Source organism: Argopecten irradians, chromosome 6 (assembly GCF_041381155.1).
Source record: "Argopecten irradians isolate NY chromosome 6, Ai_NY, whole genome shotgun sequence".
In the NCBI taxonomy this organism is placed as follows: Eukaryota; Metazoa; Mollusca; class Bivalvia; order Pectinida; family Pectinidae; genus Argopecten; species Argopecten irradians.
The window spans coordinates 44,326,685-44,345,905 of NC_091139.1; the positions used below are offsets into that span (position 1 = coordinate 44,326,685).

The following is a 19,221-nucleotide window of genomic DNA, read 5'->3' on the forward strand; positions in this document are numbered from 1 at the left end:
TCTATCTCTCCTAGGAATGACCTACTTATGACAAAACTTGGTCACTGTTGATGAATGATAACTTTATTATGTTGAAGATAATGTGAAGATGCCTAATAACTAAATGACAATTAATCCTTTTGCCTTTAAAAAATTAACTTTATTTATTTTACATCGATTGCGAAAAAAGTTATACAACTTATGCAAATCACTTTCAATGGCCCGTATGTAAGCGCGCGGGGGCTAAGTGAAAAGCGAGCTGTAAGTAACCACATGTGGTACCCACCTTTCTGTCTGTGGCCCGAGACCCGATGTGGTCCCAGTGCTGCTGTAGAAGTGCCAGTTTTTGCTGGATGTTGGAGGCAGCAGGTTCTGAACTTTTCTGTTGCAGTTTGTTTCCGTCATCTTTGACCTTCTCCACACGAGGTTTTGTCCGCTCCAACTCCTCAAACATACTCTGTGTAACACAACACCGAAAACATTGGTGAACTTGATTGGTTTCTTTTTAAGGAATTAATTTGTCAATTTTTGCAAGATGAATGTCAAAGATGAATTTTATGCTGATAAGACCTCCAGATTTCATAAAAGAGAATCTATATCTATTAGTGTTGCAACATTTTAAGGCAAGTTATATTTGGCAAACACACATTTTTACATAGAGATATTATGTTTGTAATAATGATTCACATGCTTTACATTGAAATACAGTCAGACCTTAAGTCAATGGAACCATTTGTTAAGTTTTTCAAGCATTAAACAGGGTTCACACCAGCTTTTGAAATTCTGTCGCCAAAATTTTCGCCAAAGTGAAAATTCTTTCGCCAAATAAGATTTTTTGGAGCCAAATAAAGAAATGTAAATTTGATTGTTGAAATGAATAATTATCTCCCTTCTAATAAATGTTAGTTTACGTTTCGATAAGTATGGAAATGTATTGATTAAACAAACATGAATGAAAGGTTCATTTTTCAGGATGTATCATTTAATAGAAATCTTTCTAAGCATTTTTTTTTCTTTAAAAAATATAAACATTAATTTATTGAATTTCATACCTACATTACAGATATTCTTAAATCAATCCCCAAATAATTATATCTCTAAGAAATCAAAAGAAGTAAAACAGGTGATTAATTATAACATTAAAAGCGAAATTTTATTATTTTGATTTATTTTAAATAATTCTGATTTTTTTTGGCTGTAAAAACGCCTGTGCACTGACAGCACTTATATTAAAAATGTGTTGATTTTTTTTTAAATCCTAATATTATTGTTGATTTTTTTAAAATCCTAATATTATTAGTATTATTTAATGGATAAATCATATTTCTTAAAATCGTAATTTGTTGATGTTTGGAACTTGAAAAGAAAACTATGTGTTAATTTTCATTTTCTTGGTGTTTAATGTTGAAAAATATGTACGAAAATCCGGAATTTTTTGACTTCCGGTTCAGATATTAGTGTTGACTTCTACCCAAAACAAACCAAAATGGCGGCTGAGCCATGTGCTCAGTCGGTCTTGTCTGCTTTGCATTCAAAGGCACAGTAAGTAAAATGGTTTTGATTGATATATGTGACAATGATTTTCACACCTTGTTTTGTTCTTTGTGATGATTTTATTGTCAACTAAGCTTACCAAGCTGTAACAAGCTTCCAGGTGAACGGCTAGACGATCACCGGTAGAGTGTAACAGTGTTGTGTAAACAAACCGACATGGGTCACTGCCTCTGGTAATTGACAGCTTACATGCTAGCCTACCAAGTCATGACACTAATTAATAAACAACCTGGACTGTAATTTACCTGGATCAGACCAATTTCTACCTGTACAACTTATGATATTATGGGTGAACACATGAACACATGGCTTCAATTTTTGAATGGGCGATTTTTCTGTCGCCAAAAAAATCGCCAAAGTCATAATTTTATCGCCAATGAAATGTTTTTTCGCAAAATGCGACATTGGCGACCGCTGGCGTGAACCCTGATTAAAGTTTGGTTTATTTTTAGTTTAGAAAGGACAACAAAAGAGGTATTCAAGCTATACATGTTTATAAAGGACCAACTGTATCTGGAGGTGAGAAAGATTACATAGAGAGTATGGCTACTGTGTATCTTTGTTTTGGTCAGTATGTCTTAAACTGACCAGTTGTTACAATTTAGTGTGACCGAAGCTGACCAGTCTAAATCTATACATACCGACACAAAATGTAAACACTCATGTCTAAATCTACTGGAAATTATTACAACAATTAAAATTGTTAATTAATGTTTAAGACTAGTTGTTATCACAAGTGTGGTGGTACAAGTGCATTCCCTCGACCAAGGTCAAGGTCAGGGACAATTCTAAAGGTCATGGACCTTTTATGGATTAAATAAAGTTTTATACATGTTAAAAATCTCAAAACTATGTAAACATATTGGAAATATTAAATATCACTTGTATCAGAAGTATTGTCACTCACCAATAACCACATTAATACAAATGGATTACCCTTCTTTCAGGAGGAGGACACTCCCCCCCCCTCCAGTTTTTTCCATAATAAATTGATGATACATTATTCAATTATGACTACTGGCTATAATTAGCAGCTAGATTAAAAATGACTGAGATATTTAGTGATCATGTCTAGCAGGGATCAAAGGTCAAGTGATAAGTGTCATTTGATAGGTCTTGTGATCATATCCAATAAAGTTCAAAATAACATGTGATTGGTTTAACCCTGGATAAAAGGTCATGTGAGTGTTCTCGGGGTCAAAGGTTTTGTTAAACCTAGTGAGACATGCAACCACTATAAATGCTAAGGTGAGAATTAAGGGAAGGAGGTTGGGACCATTTAATCTGATTGGTGTTTGCAGCAATGGTAGGAGGGATCTGATTGGTGTTTGTAATATTGGTAGGAGGAATCTGATTGGTGTTTGTAATATTGGTAAGAGGGATCTGATTGGTGTTTATAGCAATGGTAGGAACAATCTGATTGGTGTTTGTATCAATGGTAGGAGGAATCTGATTGGTGTTTGTAACAATGGTAGGAGGAATCTGATTGGTGTTTGTAATATTGGTAGGAACAATCTGATTGGTGTTTGTAGCAATGGTAGGAACAATCTGATTGGTGTTGGTAACATTGGTAGGAATAATCTGATTGGTGTTTGTAATATTGGTAGGAATAATCTGATTGGTGTTTGTAGCATTGGTAGGAACAATCTGATTGGTGTTTGTAACATTGGTAGGAATAATCTGATTGGTGTTTGTAACATTGGTAGGAACAATTTGATTGGTGTTTGTAGCAATGGTAGGAACAATCTGATTGGTGTTTGTAGCAATGGTAGGAACAATCTGATTGGTGTTTGTAGCAATGGAAGGAGGAATCTGATTGGTGTTTGTAGCAATGGTAGGAGGAATCTGATTGGTGTTTGTAACATTGGTAGGAATAATCTGATTGTTGTTTGTAACATTGGTAGGATTCTTATTGGTGTTTGTAGCAACGGTAGGAGGAATCTGATTGGTGTTTGTAACATTGGTAGGATTCTTATTGGTGTTTGTAGCAACGGTAGGAGGAATCTGATTGGTGTTTGTAGCAACGGAAGGAACAATCTGATTGGTGTTTGTAGCAATGGTAGGAGGAATCTGATTGGTGTTTGTAGCAACGGAAGGAACAATCTGATTGGTGTTTGTAGCAATGGTAGGAGGAATCTGATTGGTGTTTGTAGCAACGGAAGGAACAATCTGATTGGTGTTTGTAGCAACGGAAGGAACAATCTGATTGGTGTTTGTAGCAACGGAAGGAACAATCTGATTGGTGTTTGTAGCAATGGTAGGAACAATCTGATTGGCTGTTACTTGTGACATTGAAAGTAAGGATGAGCAAATCATCTTTATTGTTTAATCAGACACAAAATATCTCATATATTCCAGATGACTGATCAAGGATAGCAAACAGAAAGGTTTTACTCATGATAACGTTACCAAAATGTCCACTAGTGTTACTAAAGTACAGACAAGAACCTTGTTAGTGTAGACTAGTGCCCTGTGGTGTCACCTGTATCTGTGATTAGATACATCTCAGTATACTCTGATACAGCCTTACTTACTGCTTCTTTATATTGTTCATAAAAAATTCATGATGGATTTATTTAATTTGAGATATCTAGACTAACAAGGTTCTGATCCAAACTTTTTGTTTTGTATAAACCCGTTTAAATTCCATGGCCACACATGGAGTGGCAGGTTTGATTGGTGGTTAGGGAAGATGAGCCAGGGATGCAAACTGTCCAATCATAAGCTCATCAAATCATACAATTTCTAATTTTTACCAATTAATCATTTTCCACATTTCTTTTTCATACATATAGCATATTCACTGTTGCTTGACTATGAGATGAACTGTGAGACTTTTGAATACAGACCAAATATGATACTATTTCATATATTTCCAAAAGATTATTTAAACTGGAACAGTTCTGTTGGAACCAAATAATTCCTTTTGAACAGGTTTTAGGAAATGGCGAAATTTACAGGATTCAGAAATTAAGCACATTTTAATCATTTGGACAGATTGTATCTACCCCGACCATAAAAACAATTAAATTTTCAAAAGGAGATGAGAGAAATGTCCCAGAACCAAAGATGTATATAAGATATATAGGCTTACCTCAATCTGAGGGATATACAAAACAACACACAGTACAAACAGATGCTCAGTAAATTATTGATCTCCAGATCTAACAAACATAATATCTTTCCTTGTCAGTAAATATTGTACTATGAGAGAAATTACTGAAGGGGTTTCAGTCAATGGCCGCCCTTTTCTCTCTCAGCCAATCAGAGAAGCTTATTTTCAACCAATCATAGCAAATTTTCTCTCAGCCAATTTAAATTATCTTGTTTAGGTCAATCATATCAAATTTTTGTCTCAGCCAATCAAAGATATTCAATTTCAGTATAAAACCAAGTTTGTCAAAAGTTTATCAATAGCATTGTACCGTGGTAAGCAGATATCAGATACAGTCTGCTAGATCTGGATGCTGGAATTGTCTAGCACTGATTTAATATCTTAAGTTTAGATGATGTTAACATGAAAAGATCTAAATTTTTAAGAAATTGAATATTTTTTCCAGAGATATGCTTTGAAGTCAGAAAAAGTTTTCAGTGAAAATGATTTCTACCATGATTTAAAATTTCTATAAAATATTAGGAATGATGAAAGGCTATGGCAATATTAAAAGAAAGAATTATAAATGATACCAGATATACTGTTAGAATATATATATATATATATCCCTAGGCAAGGATACAGCACAGACCATCAGTATTATATAAAGATTATAGATACCATTCCCATATAATTTTGTTACAATTAAATAAATATCAAGTATAAAATACATAGAAGCAGACAAAATTATAAACTGGAATGATAAATGTTAAAACATAGCGTTAATAAAGCACCGTACCATAAATCTGTCGAGTTGTTCCCGAGCTGTCTCTGGGAGGCCCCCGACGGGTGTGGTGGTGATGAGTGCCCCCTCCAGGTCTCCTAATACCACCAGAAGGTCCTGAAGGTCTCCTGTAAACTGTTTAGCCTGTGAACAACAACAAAAGTCCAATCATTTAACATGTAATTACCACTTGACTAATTTATGTTAATATGCTGCTTTCTGTGACCTAATACCTGTAATTAACACTTGACTAATTTATGTTAATATGCTGCTTTCTGTGACCTAATACCTGTAATTAACACTTGACTAATTTATGTTAATATGCTGCTTTCTGTGACCTAATACCTGTAATTAACACTTGACTAATTTAGGTTAATATGCTGCTTTCTGTGAACTAATACCTGTAATTAACACTTGACTAATTTAGGTTAATATGCTGCTTCTGTGACCTAATACCTGTAATTAACACTTGACTAATTTAGGTTAATATGCTGCTTTCTGTGAACTAATACCTGTAATTAACACTTGACTAATTTAGGTTAATATGCTGCTTTCTGTGAACTAATAACTGTAATTAACACTTGACTAATTTAGGTTAATATGCTGCTTTCTGTGACCTAATACCTGTAATTAACACTTGACTAATTTAGGTTAATATGCTGCTTTCTGTGAACTAATACCTGTAATTAACACTTGACTAATTTAGGTTAATATGCTGCTTCTGTGACCTAATACCTGTAATTAACACTTGACTAATTTAGGTTAATATGCTGCTTCTGTGAACTAATACCTGTAATTAACACTTGACTAATTTAGGTTAATATGCTGCTTTCTGTGACCTAATACCTGTAATTAACACTTGACTAATTTAGGTTAATATGCTGCTTCTGTGAACTAATACCTGTAATTAACACTTGATTAATTTAGGTTAATATGCTGCTTTCTGTGAACTAATACCTGTAATTAACACTTGACTAATTTAGGTTAATATGCTGCTTTCTGTGACCTAATACCTGTAATTAACACTTGACTAATTTAGGTTAATATGCTGCTTTCTGTGACCTAATACCTGTAATTAACACTTGACTAATTAAGGTTAATATGCCACTTTCTGTGAACTAATACCTGTAATTAACACTTGACTAATTTAGGTTAATATGCCACTTTTTGGTTAATATGCTGCTTTCTGTGACCTAATACCTGTAATTAACACTTGACTAATTCAGGTTAATATGCTGCTTTCTGTGAACTAATAACTGTAATTAACACTTGACTAATTTAGGTTAATATGCTGCATTCTGTGACCTAATACCTGTAATTAACACTTGACTAATTTAGGTTAATATGCTGCTTTCTGTGAACTAATACCTGTAATTAACACTTGACTAATTTAGGTTAATATGCTGCTTTCTGTGAACTAATACCTGTAATTAACACTTGACTAATTTAGGTTAATATGCTGCTTTCTGTGAACTAATACCTGTAATTAACACTTGACTAATTTAGATTAATATGCTGCTTTCTGTGAACTTATACCTGTAATTAACACTTGACTAATTTAGGTTAATATGCTGCTTTCTGTGACCTAATACCTGTAATTAACACTTGACTAATTTAGGTTAATATGCTGCTTTCTGTGAACTAATACCTGTAATTAACACTTGACTAATTTAGGTTAATATGCTGCTTTCTGTGAACTAATACCTGTAATTAACACTTGACTAATTTAGGTTAATATGCTGCTTTCTGTGAACTAATACCTGCCATTTTTGTTAGTTAGGTGACCTGTGAGATGTTGTTTTAAGGTCGATCTCTCTCTGTAGGATATTTTGTCATTATTTCATAAAATTCTGGAGATTATTTCAATTTTTTCTTCAATGTTACTTAAATTTTGACAATTTTTTTTCTTTTGATAGCTGTAAATTTACCTCTCTAAGTGCATCCTTCATCTCTGCATACTTTTTGTCACATTTGTCCTGAACACGCCCCCAGGTTCCATTGGCCTCACTGAGCTTACGTTTGATTGGTGTATCCATGCCTTTCTCTGTTGCCATGACGCGTGCTCCCGCCTCTTTGACAGAGTCTACACTTTCCTTGTGGGCGTCAATGTCGTTCTGTACAACCTATAAAACAAAATCATAGAGAGACAAGATCATAGAGTGGTTATATAATGACAAAACGTACTACATGTATTGATTTATACATGGAATTCATAGATAGTTCATTACCACTAAGCTTTGAAATAGCTTTAGGTTTTGTGCTACAACATATTTTATATGACAATTTGGATAAAACCTTCATTTCAGTTGTCTTGGTATCTCATAATTTAAAGTAGATTGGTAAAATTACAGCCAAAAAATACTTTATGATATACATTTTCCTCCATTTTCTTCACCAATAACCTGCACAATTCTAAGTTTTGACCTTGACCTTTTGTATGACCTTGAGTTAAGAAAATGATGCCTCACCTTGAGTTTTGAGAGTTCGATCTCGATGTGTTTGGGATCCCCATAAGAAGACTCTGTCTCGTCCAGTGTTTGTTCTGTTTTATCGAGCCATGACAACAGTTCATTGAGTGCATGTTCAAACTGACCAGCATCCAGCATGGCCAACTGGAGTTTACGCTGTGATAAAAACAAAACAGAATCATCAGAATAACATTAACATGTACATGGTTATAATATCTGTAATTTTAATGCACTGATTTTATTGTCGTATTCCCCGGCATGACTAACCTGTCTTTCCGCAATTCCTTCAAGGAGTCCATCCCATCGTTTGTTGACCGTGGTCAGAGGTTCTTTGACCACTAAGGCCTGGTCAGTAGATGATGTCTTCTTGACCATATCATTGCCGTTCTGGTTGAGTGACTCTATTTCTACCTGCTTGGGTTCTACCTCAGCTTTGAACACCTGAAATAGAAAGGAGAAACATTACACACAAAATACTCTTGCCGTGTATTTACACATTACACATTACACACAGAACACTCTTGCCGTGTATTTACACATTACACATTACACACAGAATACTCTTGCCGTGTATTTACACATTACACATTACACACAGAACACTCTTGCCATGTATTTACACATTACACATTACACACAGAACACTCTTGCCATGTATTTACACATTACACATTACATACAGAATACTCTTGCCGTGTATTTAGTTCTAAAAAGAAAATTTTTTCTATTAATCATTCTAGTGTTTTAGAAAGATATTGATGACTAACTGGAGGTATGATCAAATCTTATGTGAAATGGCCTAAGGACACAATAGAAAGGTCCTTATATATGACTAGCAGGAGTTACGGTCCTTTGATTTACCTGACATACAGGAGTTATGGTCCTTACCTTGATGTCATTCCACTGGGATTTAATGGTATCAAAGTCAGACCCTACTTTGTCCATCTCTCTGATGCGTACCTCTCTCTTCTGGAGCCACACTAGGAGTTTCTGTACAGTAAAATTTTAAAAAGTTAATTCTGAAATTTCTGTTTCTACTTCCTCCAAACAAATTCAAATTTAAAGATTTTTTTCCAAATGGATAATATGTTTACGATTTTACAAGACAATGACTTGTCAAAAAAAATATCAACAAAATAAGAAATGTTTTAGTAAGGTAGGTAATATTTTATGTACCATGAGTTCGTCCTGGAAGTGGACTGCCTTGTTGAGAGCACTCTCCAGGGTCTTGGAACGTTTGTCACACTCAGCCTCAATCTCACTCATGTTGAGGTCAAGGTCATCAATGTTCTTCTTAACTTCTGGACGATCTGGTTCACCGCACAATGACATCAGCTGATCTCCGGTCTGTCGCACCTCCTCGAGCTCCATTTTAGAATCTTCAATGTCCTCTTTGATAGCCTATGAAATATTCGGAAATGTTAAAATCTATTACCTCTGCAATTTAAGAGAAGGAACTTTACATGCATGTAAAATCTTCTGGAATGAAATTTTAATACTTCATGGAACACTAAGCAAAACTTCATTTAATCTGTCTCAAATCCAAGATGGCTACCTCTAGGAAGTCCTGTTGTTCCCTGATGATGGAAGGTTCCAGAGCTGGAGGATCCTGGGAGTTTACATTGTCCTGGAGATCCTTCAGTACTCCGGTTAGGTGATGGATGTCGTCCCAAAATTTCTCTGATACCTCCAGTGTATCCTCCAAAGCTACGCTCCTGTTCTGTGTAGAACCCTTGATGTCGTTGTAGAGTTGGATAAGCTCAGCAAGTTTCTGTTGTACATCTGTTCAAGGTCATATAGACAAAGGTCAAAAATTCATGTAATGAAAAACCTTACTGAAATATAATTTCGAAGTGTTTAACAGTAGCACAAATTAATATTATAACACTTATTTACACAGAAATATTTGAATGATACTTGGACAAAATTTTAAAGTTGGTCAGGTAGGGACAGGACAGGATGAACCAAGGTAACATATATATGTTTCTCCAGTTCATGGCACGATCATATAAAGGTTTAAAAGGTTAGGATCACAGCTGTATCATACCTTGTACAGCCTCATCCTGGTCACTGCTGGCCTGTTTGATGAGTTCCTCAGCAGTGGACTTGACTGACCGCAGCGCTGACTGCCTCATGTCCATATCGTCCATCAAACCCTGTACGGAATTCAGAAGGTCAAACATTGTTTACAGTAAAACAGAGTAAAATTCAGAATGTTAAAGAACAGAAAACTTTTCCTCAATCTATCTATATACAGATTTAAGTTTGAAATAGAGTAAAGTAAAACGATCGTTACTTGATTTTATAGGTAATTATTGTATGACAGATCTTTCCAGTTATTAGATAGAAATATTGGTTATACTTTTCATTGAGTAATCTCATATTCAAGGGACAACAAAAATGAACAGTTTGTAATCCTGGTCTTGACATCCTTCTAACTTTTCTTCTCTGTTTGTGTCAGTTCCAGCACATATAAAAGTGACCCCTACCTTATTTTCAGCCATCTGCTCTCGGATCTTTTCTGGGTGGGCTGAGATGGCTTCAGCATGTTGGACTTGTTCGGATGTCGAGGTCAGGTTCTCCAACATATCCTCAAGTTTATCAGTGAACTATAAACACAAAACAAATGATGTCATCAGTTTTATTTTGTTAATTTATATAGTTAATTTATATATAATTAAAAATATTTTTTTGATATAAAACAATACAAGTTACATATTACAATTCTCAACAAGATTTGAGGTTGTGCTCAGAGAAATTCATTTCTCTTCTATAAAGATCAAAGGTTGAAATATAGGTCAATGTGACCTGAATTGCCAGTTTTCCTTACCTCAGCTGATTGTTGAAGAGCTTCATCGATAGACATTGATCTCTCCTTGATGGAATTTCGAATGTTATCCAAGCGCTTGTTGTCATCATCAAGTATTGCCTGAACTTTGACACCATCTTGGTCAGCACAAAGTTTGAGAAGTGCGTTTCCTGTTTTGTTGAGTCGGTCAATGACGGGTTTGTGGTCCTGTACATCTTGTTTTAGTACCTACAACAGTAAACAACACATATGTAACTAAGATGTTAATTCATAGTGTTTAGAAAAGAATTACATTTCATGTTCTTCTTTCTTATTTAAAGTTAATTGTTAAAGTCTGCTTTGAAACTCTAACCATTCATATATCACAAAATATATTCCATTTTATATTGCATTGTTTCACCAGTTGAATTTTGTTATCAAGGAACTTTCTGACATTTTGTTAGAAGCTAAACTTTGAAGTGAACCAAACACATGTATATCAACATCTTGGCAATTTTGATGCAGAAATTTTAAGAATGTTTAATTTCAGAACTTGTAATCTATGTAGTTATTAGTTGACTCACCTTGATGCTGTCCTGCTGTTTCTTGACCTCGTCCACGTCAATGGACATGACCTCGAGTTCCTGTAGAGCCGGTTCTGCTTCACTGAACCAGGTAAGAAGATCTTGGTGGGTGGCAGTGAAATGTTTAGCCAATGGCTGAGCTTGTTCCAACAGACTCAGCCTATCAATGCCAAGCTTTGTTATGGCATCCACAGCCTGTTTCAGAGTTTCAACCCTCTCTCTTAGTCGGGGGTCATCCTCCAGAGAACTTTCACGCAGCAATTTTCTCCCCCTGGTGATCAGGTCACGTGCCTTGGCCTTCTGACTTGTGATGTCATCATTGATCGCCTTGGTAACAAAATGATATTTGTAAATTGTTTAAATCAAATTATTTGTTTGACTCTGTTAACTCAAACCTCTGATACCATAAAAATTATACAAATGCCAAACTGACAAAACAAGGTTCTTCAACAGACTTTAATCTACGATTTCTTCTCATTGTAGATTTAAAAATGGATTTTTGAAATTTTGACCTTTGTTGCAATACATATATAATATAAAGTATTCTATTGGACAAGTCACTAGAGTCACATGACCTACCTTCTGTTGTGCGACCTGTGAGGCCAGAGTATCCGGATCACAGCTAACTGGAGCAGCATTGACGATCTGTTTACCTTGATCCTCAAACCATTCCAACAGATCATTCATGTCACCAACGATCTGTAAAAGGAAAACAATGAGCTGTCAGGACAAGGCACATTAAACAAATTCCTAACATCCTCAATTTAACATTGTTCTCAAAAGGCAGACAATACTACCTAAACATTACATAACAGAGAGCTTTCTCACCTCTGATGACCGTTGTTTCGAGGAGTGGAGTTTCTGTGACCTTTTCTGCACTTGCTCATTAACAGCATCAAATCGCTTCAGATCTTTGTTCATCATATCCTCGACCTTTAACCCTGCATCACCCGGGGCCAGTTCAGCCAGTTGGTTACCATCGTTACTAAGGACCTCCAAGGTCGGCTGGATCTCCAACAGTTGGTCAATAAAACCCTGTGTACAAAAATATATAACACATAATCATCTCTAAATCTGACACTACTTAAAGTATATAAGTAATTAGTAAGATCTAAAATAAATTTCCTGATACCCTCCCCAGAATCTGATGACTAGTTCCTGTATAACACACCAACAGCTATAAACCTTTATCAGGCTTTTAGTGGTGGATAAAATCCAAAGTTGGCAAAGAACTAACTTATATATAGCTATTCACAGAAAATTACCGTGTGAAGGTGGAAAGATGGCAATAGCAGGATGATACATTAAACACATCTAAACCACTTGGCCCTAATATAAATCTAGTAACCATGGTAATCCATGACCCTGACCTACCTGTACTTGATCCTCTGCCTCTGGGCCAGAGGCCTCCTTAGCACGAAGTTTTGGCTCAATCTTCACAACCCAGTCGATAAACTTGGCGTGTGCCTCATTGAAGTTGGTTGCCATGGGCAATGCCTCCTCCATTTGTTCAGCCGAGTCTGTGACCTTGTTTTTGAGTTCCAGATAGCGACCTTGTATGTCGTCAATTTTCTTCTGTATGACCTTGATCTCGTTTGGTTTACAATTGTTTTGTAAGTCCTTACCTCGTGCTGCGAGGAGTCGTACCTGGTCGTCACGATTCTGGATCTCCTTCTCCATGTCCTGTATGTAAATAAATATCTATTCATGCAGGAGATAAACTGGAGGTTCGTTACAATCTGATGGGAGCCATTTTAACTATTTAATAACTCCACAGTTACTGTCTTACAAATCATATTCTTCTCTCACCGACCATGCCCTTTTACTTCTTAACTGAATAGGAATTATATGCTAGCACTAATATTTACACCGACCATGCCCTTTTACTTCTTAACTGAATAGGAATTATATGCTAGCACTAATATTTAATCTAAGTAAATCTTTCTGTTGCTCAATAACATATGAATTGATAAACCTTTGTGAGAGCAAAGCAACGTATGGTTAAAACTCTCCAAGGTCTTTAAGTCTAAACACAATAATTTTGATCGTACCAAGAGGGATGACACAATGTTCTCGATGCCCTCTGTATCCATTGCTGAAGGCTCCAGAGAAGCAAATTTCTTCTCCATGGCATCTAACCAGGAGGCGAGGGGGTCCTGTGTTTCTTGGAACTCCTTGGCCAGGACCACGACCTGTTCCAGGGTATCCAGTCTGTTTCCAGCATTATGTTTGAGAGTGTCATATCTTTGTTGGAGTTGTGCGATCTGGTTTTGGATGCCTTTCTGTTCGCGAGGGTCCACATTCTTTTGAAGGTTGGTGCCAACTTGTTTCGCTGATTTGACGCTCGGCTCCCGATCGTCCAGCATCTTGAGTAAGAACTTCTGTTCCTGAAGCTGAGCTTTGATGACCTTGTAGTCTGGAGATGGAGACTTTTGATTGGCTACCATCTCTTCTGTCTCCTTCAGCCAGCTGAGCAGGGACTCCAAGGCATCATTAAACTTCCCAGCCTGCATCAGGGCATTGTCAAGGTTTCGCTCACGCTCACAAACCTACAAGTAAACATCAGATAAATATATATATATATATACATAAAAAAAACACAACTATAAAACAGTTTTTTCTCCCTAGCGCTTTCTCGGCTCATGCCGGTCTTCAGGGGTTTGAATTCTTTTATTTGTAAAACATGACGTCATAGTACAATGACGTCATAGTAAGATTACGTCATGACATGGTACATAAAGATATTGTGAATGGTTCTGGAAGAAAATAACAAAAACATGAGGACGAAATAAAAACTAATATGAAGTTCCTTTGTCCCGTTCTGAATTTAGCACAGGTTTCATAAGTTGAATGAAATACATTTCTTTATTTTCTCTTTTTAAAAGATCTGAATTGGACATTTGATATATTGGTAAAATAAAAAAATTATCATTAGCACACATATGATAATTTATATATATATATATATGGCATCCAAATGCACAAACCCAAATGCATTGAACACTTTATGATTAAATGTAGGACGGCAAAAGAGATGATGACCACTTTAATAGGTTGATATTTTACCTTCTCACTAAGTTCTGACCACTTGTCCGTCAGTATTTCGAGGTCGGCCTCTAGACCACTTGTGCTGACACCTGGTGCTGCGGACTGGATGAGTTCCTGAGCTGTGGCCGAAACGCCTTCAACTCTCCTCTGTTGTGGCTCCAACACGGACTTCTGGAACATCTGTATACAGACAAAATTACAAAGAAATATTGATTATACTTTAATGCAAAGTAAATTTTGGTAAAGCAGTAAATTTCAGACACTTATTACATTATTTTACTCGAACTCATTAACTCGTATAATTCATGTATAATTCAAACAGAGTTCTAACTGGTCAAGACAAGTGTCTATACATCATGTGCTTTCTTAGATATACATCTTATACAGCACTGTGTTACAGATTGACCCATCAATTATAGGTCTGATCTATGATTCATTGATTATGTGCATGACCTTTGACCTATACAATGAAAGTGTCTGACCTTGAGTTCCTCCTGTTGCTGTTTGATAGCTTTAAGGTCGGTTCCAATCGGTTCATGCATATCAAGTTCAGCAGCTGCCCGGTCCAGACTGGTTCTCGTCCGTCTCAGGTTGTCATTGACAGTTTCAATTTTACTGGCCACACCATCGACCTCATCTTGTCGTTGTTTGGCGCGATCCTTTAACCCATCAAGCTGTTTCTCAAGGGCCTTTAGCTGGTAAAGCATAAAGAAAGTTAAACAGTGGTTTAATAACTCGACTTATTAAAGAAAAGATAGCCTCAGGGATACAATCTTAAAAGACCTATTCAACACTAAGCTCCTGAATTTGTATTTCTGATAAATGTAACTTACTGGTGAGCCTCCCACAGCCGAGTCTGTGATGTAGCCCGAGTCTTCTAGGTTCTTCTTCTGCTTTTCCAGGTTCTCAAATTTGTCTGAAATTTCCCCAAGTTTGGACAAAAACTCCTGCAGAAAATAAATTTTACCAAATTATCTATACATAAAAAAGCTAAAGCAGAAAAAAGTCAAAAATTACTAATTGAAAGCAGAAGAAAGGAAATTACTGACACCAATAAAAAAAAACCACTTTAAGTAAAGTAATGAAGATAATGATCAATCACAGGAAATTTTCCTTTCTTTTTTGATATTATATACTATTTTGAGTTTTCTAAATCTTCAGATCTTGTTGGGTTACCTCCCCTTACCTCTAAATCTCTGTGCTGGCCTGTCAGGGCAGATTCGTCACGGCTGATCGGCTCCAGACTGACAAAGAAGTTCTCACTGGCGGACAACTCAGCTGCAGCCTTCTGAATCTCATCCTGAAGATTCCAAACATACAGTGTGACATATTCATAAAATAATTATCTATGACAACAAATATAATCAAACATTATCATATTCATCATTATTATTCAATGCCACAAAGAGAAATATTCAGTAGCGGAGAAAATACTTTTTATTCTGTAATGATCTTTCTGATCCCTCCTTACCTGGTATTCAGACACAACTTGAGACCCAGCCTCCAGATCAGACAAAAGGGATGACAGCTCATTCTGAAGGCCTTGATGTCTGTCCTTCACCTTCTCAAGGTCATCAGCTAAAGGTCGTGTGGAGTCGCTGTCATTGTCAAGGTTAAATCCGTCCAACAGAGCCTCGACATAGTCCAGCTGTGGTGTCATTAATTCCACATCCTCCTGCATTGCCTAGGAAACAAGGGAGATAATCAGAGATTACTTCTCATACTTTAAGTCGACTAGTAATGCATATACAATTTGTTACATGAACAGCTTTACCATCAGACACCCAATAGGATTGGACAGACATAGTAACACAATATACCCTAATCTCATTTCATGGTTCCTCTAGAGATAACCTCTAGTAACCCAAAGATTGACCATCATTCAAATCCCATTGTTCAGATATTGCTTAGATCTATATTTTTTACAATTTATTTAATTATCTCTCTGTAATGCACATTTTAATGTTCATTTCATTAAGTATTTTACACTAATGTATCAATGAGTGCTGTATTTATAAAGTCTATAAAGTTATACCATACCTTGATTTTATCAACATGTTTAGGGTCGCGTGCGGAGCTTCCCTGTTTGTTATGAGCCTCCAGTCGATCCTCACATTTCTGCATGGATGATTCCACATCTCGGAGATTATCCTGGAACTCGTCCAGTTTCTGAGTCAGATCTTCCAACTGTGCCACACGAGTGGTCACACCTGAATCAACACAATGTTTTACTTCACTAAATGTTTTTAAAGATGTTACAGAGAGTATGATGAGTAAAGTTTATTTCAATGCCTTCACTAGTGATCTGACCCAGGTCATCTGGTTTACAAGCTTAACATTCAACCATTTAAGCATTATGCTTTAGTTCATTATTTAGTTTGACGTCCAAAAGAATCTTACCATCGTCAAGGTCAGCCCATCTCTGATTGACCTCCTTCAGATTTCTTGACACGTGGTCCTGGTCGGCATCGACAACATCCATCAGGGAGTGACCTTCCTTGTTGATGATGTCATGATCATGTGACTTCTTCAAAATGTCTGCTTGTAGGTTCTGATGTAAAAAAAACATTTGATGATATTATCATATATCTATTCATATCATAATTCAAGATAGGCATCTAAGACTTTTATTGTTAGAATTTGTAATAGACTTCAGAAAAATGATTATGTATCAAAACATCAAAATAACTTGACTTTAATCAATGATTTTAACTAGAACACAGTGACAGGTTAAGTATAAATTTAGAGATAGAGTAGCTTACCTGTGCTTCCTTTAGTTTCTTGGCGAGGCCATCCCTATCAAGATTTCCAGACGAAGTGTCCTTCAGACGATCTTCCTTCATCTGCAACCATAGCAACATGTTGTCCATCTGGTCCTGGAAGGTTTGGGCATGTTTTAAACTCGCATCTATCTGTTGACCTCTCTGATTGGCCAATTTGTTAAGCTCTTCCCAATCAGCTTTGATAGCCTCTACACGAATGGCCAGTTCGTCAGCATGCTCGGAGGGTGAGTAGGTAGCCAGAAGTTGCTGTGCTTTCTTTAGTACATCTTTGTACTCTGGTGCATGTTCAGATATATCTTTGGCAGTGAGCTACAAATCATAAAATTCAGAATCCAATTAATTCAACCATCAATTGAAATCAATTCAGAACTCAATTAATGAGGTCAAAGATTTATATTTCAGTTTTTTAATTAACACTCCCTATAAACATTGAAAATCTAATATTCTAATCATTAAAAAAGGACAGCCTTCCATAGGAGATGTATGTATGTAGAGATTGCAGTGTTGTTTAGGAGAACACTAATTTGTCATGTTGTGTCACCTTGTGAGATAATGAAACTTCTCTGTAAGGGTTTTCAAAACTGCAACATATTTTTCTTTTACAATAACTTAGATTGTTTGTTTGTTTTTATCTTACTCAAAGACATTTCCACTTTTGGTAACTCGTGATTTAAAGTAAAATTTAAAAGTAAAGTTTTGACAGTTTCATCTGTGAAAATCTTACCGACTGCTGTAGAGCTTGTTCCTTTAGGATTCCGTCGCTACCAGAGATTGGCGGCTGTTCCTTCAGCCTCTCTTTGGTGTCGGCCATCCAGTCAAGCAGGTCTGTACATGTCGCCTGGAAATGCTGCCCCTCCTGGCTAGCCTGTTCTACCTCAAGTTTTTTACCAGCTGGAAAAGGTTAAAAGTTCAATAAAATTCTTCTCAATGTCAAGGCCATATATGATTTCAATGTCATCATAACAACATCATAAATAGTCAAGGTTGAAAGGACATGAAACTTATGTTTATATCAGGAAATATAACCCCAAACCAATGTTGTGTGAAATATATTTCACAACCATTTGATGGTAAAGGCATGAAACAAAACTTAGTAACAATCTTTACCTAGTTTCTTCTCAATTTCCTGGAGTGGTTTCTCGACAGCGGCCAGCTTGTTTTTCAGTTCGGTCTTTGTAGATGGGTCTTTGGTGTTTTCTGCAACCTTCTTTGACAATTCCTTGGCTTTCTCTATCATGGGCTTTTGTTTAACAACCTCAGCTTCCAGGGACTGAAAGAAAATCAGAACTTGTTAGCAAATGTACAACCATCTCTAAATAGTCAAAATATAGCAAGAAATTTAGATTCAAACGTCATGTAATGTTTAAACATAGGAACTTTAACATCACAGCTGGATAATGCTATATATTATAGCAAGGCACTTATTTAAGTCCGTTCCTATACCCCCCCCCCCCACCCCCCCAAAAAAACCCAAAAAAATTAAAATAAGTGACTAATTACATGTATCATATGCTGTAGTACATTAATTACAGATCAATAACCGTGCACTAGTTTTACCTGTAGGAAATCCATCTGAGCTCGATGTTCTGTGGGACTGACCGCTCCAGGTTCGACTTTCTCCAGCCTTGTGGAGATATCTGCGATCCAGTCACCAACAGACTGTAACGTGAGTTCCAGTTCTCCACTCAACCCCTCAACAGCTGTGAGGCTCTGAGCGCGGTCCCTTAGACGACTCCCGATGCGATCCCAGCCCTTACTGATGACGTCCATTTTCTGACTGATGTGCGACGAGTCCTTGCCGTCCGGCTCACACTTGTCCAGTATGGAGTGACCAGACCTGATAAATGTCTCGTACAACGGCTCCTGGCCGTGAACTTCCTCTTGTAGTAACTGTTGACAAACACAAGGTTTGTTATAATATAACTTCCTTATGCCGTTTTAGTGTTGTCATGCGTATTCATTTAAAAGGACATTCAGGAAAGTGTTGAAATATCAGTTCTAAATCATTTGTAGTGAAATTTTACCAAAAATTACATAGATAATATAATTTGGCCAATACATATTTTAGATGCATCAGAAATTAGAAATAACATGAAATAAATGCTTTATAAAATTGCTCATTGTCACTTACATCAGGAG

The 19,221-nt window shown here is 36.3% G+C and overlaps 1 protein-coding gene across 17 annotated transcripts in view; it reads right to left on the minus strand.

Annotated features, from left to right (window-relative positions):
• Positions 1 to 19,221, minus strand: part of LOC138326010 (microtubule-actin cross-linking factor 1-like) — a 217,162-nt gene that overhangs the window by 27,129 nt on the left and 170,812 nt on the right. For all 17 annotated transcript variants that reach the window (XM_069272102.1, XM_069272103.1, XM_069272097.1 and 14 more), the window contains 27 exons: positions 18,640 to 18,972; positions 18,190 to 18,352; positions 17,807 to 17,973; positions 17,062 to 17,391; positions 16,700 to 16,850; positions 16,340 to 16,509; positions 15,771 to 15,983; positions 15,486 to 15,599; positions 15,133 to 15,246; positions 14,782 to 14,994; positions 14,318 to 14,479; positions 13,303 to 13,800; positions 12,626 to 12,934; positions 12,080 to 12,286; positions 11,831 to 11,950; positions 11,252 to 11,578; positions 10,710 to 10,916; positions 10,369 to 10,488; positions 9,927 to 10,035; positions 9,435 to 9,661; positions 9,056 to 9,280; positions 8,768 to 8,869; positions 8,147 to 8,320; positions 7,880 to 8,035; positions 7,340 to 7,534; positions 5,427 to 5,555; positions 266 to 436 (listed from right to left, as the gene is read on the minus strand). In XM_069272102.1, the coding sequence (XP_069128203.1) occupies positions 266 to 436; positions 5,427 to 5,555; positions 7,340 to 7,534; positions 7,880 to 8,035; positions 8,147 to 8,320; positions 8,768 to 8,869; positions 9,056 to 9,280; positions 9,435 to 9,661; positions 9,927 to 10,035; positions 10,369 to 10,488; positions 10,710 to 10,916; positions 11,252 to 11,578; positions 11,831 to 11,950; positions 12,080 to 12,286; positions 12,626 to 12,934; positions 13,303 to 13,800; positions 14,318 to 14,479; positions 14,782 to 14,994; positions 15,133 to 15,246; positions 15,486 to 15,599; positions 15,771 to 15,983; positions 16,340 to 16,509; positions 16,700 to 16,850; positions 17,062 to 17,391; positions 17,807 to 17,973; positions 18,190 to 18,352; positions 18,640 to 18,972 (5,406 nt within the window). The remainder of the gene's footprint in view (positions 1 to 265; positions 437 to 5,426; positions 5,556 to 7,339; positions 7,535 to 7,879; positions 8,036 to 8,146; positions 8,321 to 8,767; positions 8,870 to 9,055; positions 9,281 to 9,434; positions 9,662 to 9,926; positions 10,036 to 10,368; positions 10,489 to 10,709; positions 10,917 to 11,251; positions 11,579 to 11,830; positions 11,951 to 12,079; positions 12,287 to 12,625; positions 12,935 to 13,302; positions 13,801 to 14,317; positions 14,480 to 14,781; positions 14,995 to 15,132; positions 15,247 to 15,485; positions 15,600 to 15,770; positions 15,984 to 16,339; positions 16,510 to 16,699; positions 16,851 to 17,061; positions 17,392 to 17,806; positions 17,974 to 18,189; positions 18,353 to 18,639; positions 18,973 to 19,221) is intronic.